The sequence below is a fragment of the Carassius auratus genome, chromosome 41 (genome assembly GCF_003368295.1).
Source record: "Carassius auratus strain Wakin chromosome 41, ASM336829v1, whole genome shotgun sequence".
Taxonomy (NCBI): domain Eukaryota; kingdom Metazoa; phylum Chordata; class Actinopteri; order Cypriniformes; family Cyprinidae; genus Carassius; species Carassius auratus.
Window position 1 is genome coordinate 5,657,050 of NC_039283.1, and position 12,564 is coordinate 5,669,613.

The following is a 12,564-nucleotide window of genomic DNA, read 5'->3' on the forward strand; positions in this document are numbered from 1 at the left end:
TCAGAAGTCTGGGCGTGGGACAAGCACAAAACAGCAATATTTGCATGTATAATGATGTTTAAAAAGGTGAAAAAAATAATTATAGACTACTGGTAAAAAGTTCCTAAAGTACTTTCATTGTAAATTTAACTATGAAAGTGTGAATTTTTCAAAATTAAATGTTTTTTATAAAATATGTTCAAAGGACATGAAAGTGCCCATAGTCTAAGAATTGCCCTTAAACAAGCACAAAATCAAACAAACCCATGCAATAAAACCAATACATCCTCACTCTCAATATCCAATACGCCCTACCTAAAAAAAAAAAAATACAGTTTATAAATAACAATACTTGGAGCTGGGTTGAACTAAAACATAATTATAATCGTATACTTATTGTTTATTAAAGTACATCATCAAAGTAACATAGACTTTAAGCATTAAAATTATAACCATTGAATATGGAACCACATTTTCATTCTGTTGGACCGGGGGAAGTAAATTGCTGCTGTACCACTACAGCCACATTGAGGTCAAATTATTCAAATGATGTTTAAAAATGTCTAGTTTTTCGAGATCAGCCCAGGTAACGTTACGTTGTTTATTATGACTTACTGTCATACTGGTCCAATGTAATTTATTAAGATACTCACGTACGCTGTCAGTGCTTCTTGTAAGGAAAGAGCGGTCTTTTTATTGAGTTTGTGCGCTAACAAGTTTACGGTCAAATAACTGAGAGATGTGTGTGTACTGTATATTATTTCACTTATGTGCATGAATCTATTTTAATAGCTTTAGAAATGAGCTTGAAAAATTCAGCTTGCATAAATAGCTTCTGTTATTTTCTTCCCATAAGCAATGGGCGAGCTTCGCAAGATCCTGGCTCCTGATAGACGCTCGGATGCAGCCTCCAGGAAAGATCGCCTCTGTGTGCTCCGTGCGGCTTCAGGGGAAACATAAACCCATTTACCATCCACTGAGTGAGTAACTCCTTTACTGAACCAAACCAACGCCTTTCTGTTCATTTCTCACCTCATGTAGAGCATGACAGGGATTCATTGATCTGAACCTGCTGGGAATGTGTAACAGCCGAATGACCACAAGATGGAAGTAAACGACCACTGTTTAAAACATTGACTGTGCTTTTCTATGTAACCAATGCATGTTAAGTCCATTGTATTCCCTTTCTGGATATTGTAAATGGGATATTGCTAATTATATTTTGTTTGTATGCTTAAGATTTCTGTGTGACAATCGCCAGAATAACCATGTCGCAAAATTATTTTCTGAAGCTGTGATCTGGATTTATTGTTATAAATTCATACCAGGAATTAGAGCTGTCAGGTGTCATGACTTCTGATTCTGACAGGCTGATGCATTAGTGTGGAGCTGCTCGCTGTACTGTATGTGCCTGCGGCTCACTCACAGACACGCTGGGAGTTTTTAATGAAACCAACTCTCTGATAGATGAATGAGCATAACAGGCCAAGAGATAAAAATTCCCAAGCTGTGCAGTCATTCTGCCGGGCAGCAAAGTCAGAATGTTTTCATTTACTGGGTTTGAAGGAACTGATATTTTTGGCTAGGATTTTTTCTTTTGTTCTGTTAGACCAGTGTGTAAATGTTGTTTTTCACCTCATCTTTAATAACATTGATGTGAACAATTTGTAGAAATTAAGTCATTAAAAGTCATTCCTAGTCATTAAAAATGCAGAATTAAGAATAAAGAAATTAATTAAGAGCAGTGGATGTTTAATTATTGCCTGTCAACTGTATTATATTATTATTAATTACAAAATATATTTTATTTTTTAATGCCTCCCCAACAAAAAATATAAAATACATTAATAATACATTTTGCAATAAAAAACAAAACACATTTTTTTTTTTTTATTAGGGCTGTCAATTTTTTTTTTTAATTTCGAATATTCATCGAATTTCAAATAAAAATCCACATTCGAATGCAAAAAAAATCTCATTAGAAATTTGTTAAAAATGATGATGATGATTAATATTATTTCCAAGTAACCGTTCAAGAAAACAGTCATAAAAATGAAGAATTAAAATGAAATATATTGTCATCTTTTTTTCTATTTTTTATTTTTATTTTCTTTTTTTAAACATGTTAAATTGTTAATTGACTGATTCCTATAAAAAAAAAAATTCTCTTTTATAATGACAGGTGGTCTAATAAATGTGTTAAGCACAGTGCTTAAAAAATGTATGAGACTTTATTGACTCTAACTGGGGATTTGAATTTAAAAAGAAATTATAACAATAAAGTGTTTTACTATTTTTCTGCCTTTCTTGTAAAACAGTAAATTAAAAAAAATGATGGATAACAACAATTATATTTTAGCATTAGAAACACTACTGTGACTACAGAGCTTACACATACAGGTGGATTAACCATTACAGAAACATCATAAAATCATTTTGATAATCACCATGACTGTTAGTTTAGGGCACCTATGGCACAGACTTTACACTGGGTGGTGGTGGTCTACTAAATTTGTGATAGATACATAGATAGATAGATAGATAGATAGATAGATACTTTATATACATTTATTAGTATATAGCATAAGTATTGGCTTGAGAAAACAACCAGTACTTTTGACACCATTAAATTCCACTGTGGTAGTCATTTTTCCTCAGCAGGGGCTAATGTCAAGAGTTCAAGCTGAATGTGCAAATGCATCATGTACGTAAATACATGTCTTGTTCCCAGGTGATATTGGAGATCATGTGGTGGTCATGAACACCAGACACATCGCCTTCTCTGGAAATAAATGGGAACAGAAAGTGTATTCGTCTCACACTGGGTAAACAGCTCTCTCCTTCCACATTCTAGCTCAACCGAAGACAGAGAACATGCTTTATATAATCTTTCATTTATGCCCTCCTCTTGCCTGTGTTTTCCTGTGTGCTCACAAAGAGCATAAAATCCAAAGGAAATCTGAGATCTGAACCACACGATATACAACATGCATGGTGCATGTAATAGAAACAATAAGCTGCTTTCCAAAATGTTTAGAATGTGACTTATAAGTCTGATGTGAAAAACTAAAGATCTATTTTTTCATCCCACAGCTACCCTGGATCATTCAAACAGCTCACCGCAGCCCAAATGCACAAGAAGGACCCAACAGCCGTGAGTATCCTTCTGTAAATTTGGCTTTTGAATTGGCCATTTCTCTGTGACAAATTCAATTTTGCAGTGATTTCTACAATAACAATGTCCCCACGTCAATCACAACCCTGCCGCTAGTACAGACCTGTTCATAATTTGAGTCAAATTGCCTTGCACATTGGAGGGAGGTGAAAAATTACTTCATTTATTAATAATAATTTCAGATAGTGGAAGTTGCAGAGCAAAATATTCCCTCAAAATCAGCAGGACACACATTTGAATAATAAATGCAGCGCAGACCCCACATTGCCCAGTTCTCCATCATTCTTTCAGAGCTTATCTGTCAGATCTGTCAGAGCTGTGGCACAGTGGTTATGGCATGTTTCTGACACATGCAGGTGATAAAAGTTCAAGTCTGGCTTGTGGTTGTGTCGTATTCCACTATATTAGTTTAAGTAATCTAAAAAATAATGTTTCCCCACTGTAGTGTGGAAAATGCATCCGTGCCTATTTGACCCCAGTATATTTCTTAAAGAGATGAAAATTCTGTCATCATTTACTCAAAGTTGTTCCGAACCTGGATGAGGTTTGGAAAGATGTTTTGAAGGATGTATGTAACCAAACAATTGACTTCAATAGTATGAAAAAAAAATTATACTATAAAACGTCAATGGCTGCTGTCGACCGTTTGGTTAACATTCTTCAAAAAATCTTATGTGCTCAGAAAAAAGAAACTCATACAGGTTTAGATTAACATGGGGGTGAGTAAATAGTGACAGATTAAAAAATGTTCAACTATCCCTTTAAATTGCACCCCATTAAGGCTTTTCACACTGTACTTAACCCAGTGTTCTCACCATCCAAAACCCAGCTTTTAACCCGTTTCTTTCTTCGTTTCACTTCATTTATAGTGGGGCTGTGCGATATGGACAAAAAAAAAAAAAAAAACTATCACGATTTTTTGATAAATTTTGCGATTTCGATTTTAACCACGATTTTGACACACACAGGCATGCTTTACAGTCATAAATGCATTCAGTATAAATTTGAAACATATTTCCAAAAGAAAACCAATGAGAGCTTTATCAAAAAGTTGAAACATGTTTTTCCTCTCGTTCGGCTGTGGAAAATCGTGCTATAAAGTGATTTAGAAATCGCGCACACTCAAATCGCGATTTTATTTCGATATCGATTAATCGCACAGCCTTAATTTATAGGGAGATGCAGAGTGTGTATCCCATCTCTGTCTGATGTTTTTCACTTCCGTAAGGTAACCTTGACCATTTCATACCATCAGATTCCATCCATAGTCAGTGGGACGCAACTGAAGAAGTACGGATGTCTAGGTGTTGTGCCATGGCGCTGAAAAAGCCCAGTCAAATTCAGCCTGTGCCTCCCTCCAGCCTGCTACTCATTCTCTGTCATTAACAAGATGAATGCTCGACTTGGGCTGAGTTATTCCAGTCGAGGGGGAATGTATCAGGGATAATTGTGGATAATGATCAGAGGAAGGTGACAGAGTTGTGCAGAGAGAACATGCCCTCAGACAGCTTTCATCCATCAAACATCTACGAGTCAGAGGAGGGGAGAAGGAAAAAAAAACACTGATTAATGTCCTGGTGAAAGAATGATGGGGATAGGTTGGTGTTTTGTGGTTGGTTGGATGACGGGTTAAAAATGGACACTTGTGTATTCATGTGCTGTGGCATAAGCTAAGGAACTGATATTTATTATTTAAGTTTTCAGTGGAGTGATCACATTTGCTTTGTATGTTTTTGAATTCGAAATTTCACAGGGGAGGGATTGGCTTTCACTTTTGGTTGTGTAGAAATACTACACAAAGCTAGAGTACTATGAAAAGTTATAGGCAAATGTTGTAAAGTGAGGACATTTTCAAAAAATAATGTCATAAATAGATTTAATTTTTTAGTCTACTTCAATAAACTAAATCAAATCAACATTTGGTGTGACCAAGCTTTTTATTTAAAACCGTTTAAAACTCCTTGTCCATACAAAAATCTCACTGGATTATTACAATTAATGGCAAAAAGTATGATTGGGAATGTAAACTGATATTTCCTGCTGATCCACAACAAAAAGAAATAGAAGACTTTCGTACAGTAATGTGTGTTCTGTTTATTTGTTAAGAATTTATTTATTTTGAGAACAGAAAAAGTAGAAACCGCCAAGTTTCTTTTAGAGAGACACTGACTAAATCTCTGGCCTGTTTTTTTTTTTTTTAAACTCCACAGATCATTAAACTGGCTGTGTACGGGATGCTTCCAAAAAACCTCACCAGAAGGACCATGATGCAACGGCTTCACCTCTTCCCAGATGATGTAAGCTCTCGGTTGATGCTCTGATTTACGTTCATTGACGCGCTGGCCAAAGCTCGACATGTTTGGGAAGTAGAAATGTGTCCGTGTGTTTGATGAATGGATCAGTGGAGGATGGGATGTATCAGATTAAGAAGCTACGTAATACAGTACCACAGCTGCAGAAATAGAAGAATTACATGGTGGTAATACACAATCACGTCATATTCAAACCACATTCATCCATTTGATAAGTAAATGTTGTTGTAAAACCACCTCAAGTTTGGTCATGTCAAAGAAAGCAGTACATTTCTAAAGCCAGATGTGATTATTTTTTTAAGTACTTTGCCATACCATTGTTTTGTATCTGAGTTACAGAACCCCATTGGAAGGTTAGACAGTCTGTCTAACTGATCATACTTCTACAGGAATGTTATTAATTAATAAAAATCCCTGTTTTTCATTTCAGCTCCTTCCGGATGATATTCTGAGGAACCTGACAGAGGAGCTTCCTCAACCCAGAGAGATTCCTCGTAAGCTCAGCGATTACACGCAGGAGGAGCGGGACGCTTTCCCCAGGCTCTGGACCCCGTGAGTTTTTTTTCCTTAGCCCCTTTGTTCCTGCTTTACCGTATTTCCTCCATGCGTCTGAAGAGCATGAATCAGTGTTGTGTTAGATTTAGAGCATAGCTGAGGATGGTCTGCTGACGGGAGAGAGAGGGCAGTAAAGAACTGATGTTTAATAATCCATCTGTGAACCTGCACCTTTCTGGATGGCTGCTTTGCTGGTCCCCACACTGCAGACATCCAATCAGATTTATGAGAGCTGAGTCACTGGCTCGGAGGCCAGCCAATCATACGCTGCCTGTGAGGTCACGGCGGAAAACTTTTTGCACACAAATTTTTCAGTTGCTTAGCTACTTTCCTGATAATAGTGTGGACTGGCAGTTTATTTCTTTATGTATTTTAAATTACCACAGCCCAATCCACACTGTTAAAGTTAATCTTTATTGACACCAGTATTATTCTGGATATCTATTATAAGGAAATATGATTAAAACTTAATTATATATTCATTACCATTCAAAAGTTTGGGTTCCGTACAATTATTTACAAGAAATTAATTATTTTATTCAGCAAGGATGCATTGTATTCTTCAGTACAGTGACATTAAAGACATTTATGGTACAAAAGGTTTCTAGAACAAATTTAGGGTTGTTCATTTGATTCGTCAAAGAATCACCCAATTGTGAAGTGGTGTTATGTTTTCAATATTGAAATTAAAAAAAGAAATGCAAGTTGAGCACCTAATCATAATGTTGGAATGATAAATAAAGGATTATGTGATATTGAAAACTGGATAAGAATCAGCTTTGCCATCACAGAAGTACATTACATTTTAAGATATATTACAATATAAAACAGTTATTGTAAATTGTAGTAATATTTCACAATATTTCCGTTTTACTGCATTTTGGATCAGATAAATGCAGCCTTGTTGAGCATAAGAGATTTTAAAAAACATATATATATATATATATATATATATATATATATATATATATATATATATATATATATATATATATATATATAATTTAAATATATACACTGCCAGGTCTACACAAAGTCTTAAAAAAGGCATGAAGTACCCTCTACGTTACATGTACACATGAAAATAAGCAGTTTTAGAGGTCAAGTGCTGTGTATGACATTGCAGTACATGCCATACTTTTCTGCCTTGTTTGGCAGCACACATGAGATCGTCCAAAGAATTTGATATCACTTGAGATTGTTAGCGCTGCTGTGCTGCTGTTAAACGCCTCATAAACCCTTTACATCTGTGCAGATTGTCCCGCAATAAAGTTTCCCATCCTGAGTATTTCATTGGCACAGAACTTCTCCCCCTGGCCCATATTACATCTGGACTTAATAGACCAAAGTTGTGGCATAGGAGCACTTTATTTCTCATCCCACCACCAAAAAAAAAAAAAATCAATTCTAAGCATCCCATCATGGTTTGTATTTGTTTTCCAAATGATAATGCATGACTGATAAGGACATTGCTCTTCCTGTGGCCTTTATTGAACCTTTATGTGCATGGCACAGGTGACTGATCAATCTCAGATGAATCTCAAGGTATGAAATCAAATGGCTTTGTAGGTGCTGTAGAAGATATTGGGATTTAGAGACCTCAGTCTCACTGCGGGAGGTATAAAAAGAGTCAGAAGGTGCTGCTGTGTCTCGCTTCAGCTCAAGGAGATTTACCCTCTCTCATATCCTGTAGGTTTGATATCACTTTAGTATTAAATCACTGAATGCTGGAAAGCAAGTGACAGTACACTCTTCCTCTGTTGGATATAAAGGGAACAGCATTTCAAAGGCAGTTTGTTGTGCCAAAAGGTGTACACTGGAAATGTACAGTGTTGTTCACTAAGGCAAGGCAGAGTGCTATTACTCTACTTAGTTATTTTAACCTGTAAACGGATGAGTGACAATAAAACGTTCAACTTTACATAACCTCTGTGTTAAATAACAGTCATTTAGTTCATTTAAGCACATTATTTGATATTTCTGTAGCAGCTGTGTCTGCAGTTGTGTTTTTGGCATGAATGAAGACCACTAACCATCAAAGCAGCTATTTTGCCTTGGTTTAAGCAATAGCTAACCGAAAAATGCTTTAAAAAACACTATGGTAGATGTAGGCCTCTATAGATCTTGAATCTGTTAAATATATACTTTGCCTTCATGTCATTTCCAGTAATATTTTGCTCGTGTCTCCAGGCTCTGTGAATCAGTACTCCAAACCACATTAGAAGATGTATTGTTCTTAATAATGAATGAAGTCTTCAAGTGAAAATCAAGTTCATGAGAATCCGTTAGTCTGGTTCCTTTATTCACTTTTGATTCATTTAAAAGTATTGACTCCGTAAGAAAAGCATTGTTGAGAAATTGCTATGCAGTAGTTGGTTTATGTGCTTTTTATTCACTGTATTGACCAAACTAATCTGAATCAATCATTCAGAAATCAGACTACCGTATTTTCCGGACTATAAGTCACACTTTTTTTCATAGTTTGGCTGGTCCTGCGACTTATTTATCAAAATTAATTTGACATGAACCGAGAAAAATGAACCAAGAGACATGAACCAAGAGAAAACATTACCGTCTACAGCCACGAGAGGGCACTTTGTTTTTTTCCTCATCATGACGTATTTTTGGACTGATGCGACTTATACTCAGGTGCGACTTCTAGTCCGAAAAAATACGGTACTTTAGTCGCTTTATCTGATTTGTGTTTCACTAAAAAGAACCAACTCAGTCAATGCTCTGTTGTGCTGTAAATTCAGTAGCAGTGTTCTGGTGCCATTGAATATACAGTATTTTTCTTAAAAAGATTTTGGTGTTTTGTTGGTGTTGATCCTGCTCCAGTCCCGAGGTTCTACATCAAAAGTACATGTGGTTGATCTTTGTGTGTGGGTTAGTGTGGGGTCGCTGTGTGGCGCCCAGAGGTCATATTCCTCTCAAACAAACACTGAGGCAACCAACTGTGTCTGTTTATGCCTATATGGCTGCTTCTGTTTGTTGTCTCCATTGTATTATTTCACACAAGCCGATTCCTCTTGAGAAGCCACATGGAGCGTGTAATTAAAACAGATCAGCAGGAAGGAGACGACAGTGTGATAATGAGACGACCAGAGCTCCTGTAATTAAACTGGAGTAAAGCAGCATGATGCTTGTTTGGTAACATTTGATTGGCGGATAAGTTGGTGAGTCAAAACATCTTTTTTCCTCAACAGTCTAACCACAGCTGTTGTAAATATGAAATTTAAAAAGATTGTAAATTTGACTTCCTTCAGCATTTATAGGGCATTAACTGGCCAGGAGTTTGATGTGTCCCTAGGCTCGAAGATTTTCAGAGGCATTGCTTTACTTAATGTAGCTGAACCGCAGCTCTTCCCTTCTGTGCCAAGATATCGGAGAGTTTAACCTTATTTCACCCCTCATGCATCTCTCTCTCTCTCTCTCTCTCTCTTCATACACTGTGCCTTATGATTATAGAGCAATATGCATAGCTTAAAAAAATTAATGTCGGAATAAAATGCACCGCTCCCAAAATGATGACCATGACTCAGCCATTTGATTTAAGTGGCATGATGTGGTTATTATTTTAAGTGCTTGTAAATGTCGTTCACTCCAATAACGACAATTGTAAAGATCTTTATCATACGTGTGCGTGCATTTATCTCGTCTTGCGCTTTATATGCTTGAGCTCTTTAAAGCAGGGTGGACTGTGATCTGTGATTCTGGCTTCTGATTGTTGTGGATTAACCTGCTCTCATAGAATTAGTGAATATTACATTTATAGTTATCATTATTGTAATAGCCCTCATCCTTGGTTTAAACATTGGTGGTATTATGATAGTACTGTATTAAAATATAATTTTTATTTGTTTGTTTTGGTAGCATTCAACATGTTCATGCCATACAAATCCATATTTAGCAAATTAAGTATACTAATATGAAAGGCTATGCATTCAGCTGTACACAAACAGTAAGCGTACACATAAAACAAAGTATACTTTGGCCTTGATTTAAAAAGAAGCCAGTGTCCTGATACGTATTTAAAAATGTAACCTTTTTTACTCGACACAGGCATCTTAAAACATGGCCCTGATGTGCAAGACATGGCATAATTTAATTATTTAAGAGCATTGATTACTGTATGCAACATTGGCTTTTCATTTACACAGAACTAAAGTCTAACTAGTTATCGCCTAAAATGGTAAACTTGATTCTTTTGCTGCCTTGTAAGTACCAGTATTTCCTTCAGGAAATGTACATCCACTTGTTTTCATTCTCTTGTAATAGAGTTGCTCTAATGAGAAATTTGGCTCCCAGCATGCAATTGGCTTCTTGGTCTATAGAGTTCAGTCAACAGTGAGGCATTGTCTGAAATTAATGAAAGCTTCCATTATTGTTGCACTCTCGGAAATGATTTAAGTGCTGAATTGGTAGGTGGCATGGTAATGGCTAGTTTACATTAATTACAAGGACTTTCAATCAAACACGATACAATAAGTTCAGCGGGAAACAAATTGATCTCAGCTGATCTATTCAAGGTTGGGAAGTTGTATATATTTCACCATAATGGTCAAAAACCTGATTGGTTACTATCTTGCGTCTATAGTAGACTTTAAAAAAGAAAATACACCACATTGTTACAGACACAGGATGCCTGCAGTCATCGAAAACACCAGTAGGTGACATTTACAATGTATTTAACTCAATCAGGACCTTGTTTGAATCCACAGTACAGAACAACATTATTTATAGAACATATTATTTCATTTTAGGATTTACTTTATTTTTTTGTAATTAATTTTAATGCAGCGTTTAATTTTTAAATGCAGTTCTCAGTGAAATGTCCTGTGATAACCACTTATGTAAACGGGTGTAAGGACATGAAAACGGCAAATAAACACGTTAACACAAACTTTTAACATCATGTTCGAACTGAAGGCTGGCAGGCTAGTAGAGTCTGAAAGTACCAGATGGTATCTGTTTCTAAAATATCTGAAGTTATATATAGCCTAAATTCACAGACATATTTCCTCATTATGATTCAAACCGTGAGATGCCCTTCAGTGTTGAACGTGGTAGTATCAGCAGTGATCAGATGCCATCCCGACGCAGCACTTGTAATGGTGACAAGGTGACACTGCTGACATGACGATGGCTGTGTCTCTGAGTGAGACCCTTAATGTGGGTCACTGTCGTTACTCTGGGGGCCCCTGACCCCTCTGGCCCTCTTTGGGTCCGTCTCTGACTGGACAGTGAAAGGATGTTGCCTTTTTAACCTTGAGATGAAATTTCCTCAGTACCAGATGGCATTATTTTCAGCATTCAAAACAGTAAAACTTCTGTTAAATGTGTCCTTTCTGAATAAAAAGTATTAATGACCCCAAAGTTTTCAGCCGTAGTATAATTATTAATATTTTAATCTTAGATTTTTTTTATTTATTTTTTTATACAGTTTCTAAACCACTGTAACAATAGCACTGACATTTTAATTGTCATATAAATGAAAGGAAGCACTATGGGATGTCATGTCAAATTATGCAGTGCCTCTCTGCTGACATTCTGAAATTGCTCTTACATCAAGTGAGCACAATATTTGGATTTTTTATGCATACATTAAGGGTATAGTAATCTAAGTGGGGGGACTTTTTAATTAAAATTTAATACCGGTGGAAACAAATCACTATATTCACTGATTAATTTTTCTTGCTTCCAGGTTCAAAGTCAGAGGAGCACCTGCGCACCGAATATCTTTACAAAATTGCTTAGCCCCAGTTGACTGTGATAATGTTAAATACAATTTGTTCAATTCAGACCGGAAGGTTTAAGTTCCTGTTTCGTTCAGATGGTCTTTAGCAACTATTTCAATCTTATGATGCCACAGTCGTGCACTTGAACACCGACTTCACTTTTCTGTCTGTTGTGTGTTCACAGGCCAGAAGACTTCAGGATGAAATGACCGTCATACAGCAGTTTCCCACATCTTGCATCTCTGACCAGGAGTTATAGGACTTGGAAATGTTTATCTTTTTTTATGTTGTTAAAGTGAATTAAATTATGTCTCAAATAATAAAAAGAAATGGTGCGTTTGTCAACTTTTGTTTATGTTTGATATTTAAGCTCAATATATGTATACATATGTATATCAATACATAGTATGTATCGATATAACTTGTGGAGTACCTCAGGGATCGGTCCTTGGCCCCAAACTCTTCATAATGTATATTAATGATATTTGTAGAGTATCAGATATATTACAATTTATCTTGTTTGCTGATGATACAAATTTTTTTTGTTCAGGGGATAACTTACAGCAGCTTTTGAATGCAATAGCAAATGAAATGATTAAATTAAAACGCTGGTTTGATGTAAATAAATTATCACTAAATATAGTTAAAACAAAGATTATGTTATTTGGAAATTATATTAAACTTGAAATAGAATTGAAAATTGAACATTGAAGCAAAACTGGTAAAGACTATAGCAATATTAAATAAAACAAGATATATTTTGAATAATAAATCACTCTATATTCTCTACAATACACTCATAGTG

General features: G+C 35.8%; 1 protein-coding gene across 1 annotated transcript; it reads left to right on the forward strand.

Annotated features, from left to right (window-relative positions):
• Positions 1-473: 473 nt before the first annotated feature.
• Positions 474-12,104, forward strand: LOC113059904 (39S ribosomal protein L13, mitochondrial-like). The gene is made up of 7 exons (XM_026228570.1): positions 474-565; positions 836-959; positions 2,711-2,804; positions 3,073-3,133; positions 5,365-5,451; positions 5,897-6,018; positions 11,944-12,104. Exons 1-7 carry the CDS (start codon positions 539-541, stop codon positions 11,966-11,968), a joined length of 540 nt encoding a protein of 179 aa, XP_026084355.1. The 5' UTR covers positions 474-538; the 3' UTR covers positions 11,969-12,104.
• Positions 12,105-12,564: the final 460 nt, after the last annotated feature.

Excerpts from the sequence above, each read along its gene's own strand:
- LOC113059904 (XM_026228570.1), top strand. The coding sequence starts at position 539 with ATGTCTAGTTTTTCGAGATCAGCCCAG. Across the intron at positions 960-2,710 it reads ACCCATTTACCATCCACTGA|GTGATATTGGAGATCATGTG; the intron begins GTGAGTAACTCC and ends TCTTGTTCCCAG. Across the intron at positions 5,452-5,896 it reads TTCACCTCTTCCCAGATGAT|CTCCTTCCGGATGATATTCT; the intron begins GTAAGCTCTCGG and ends TTTTCATTTCAG.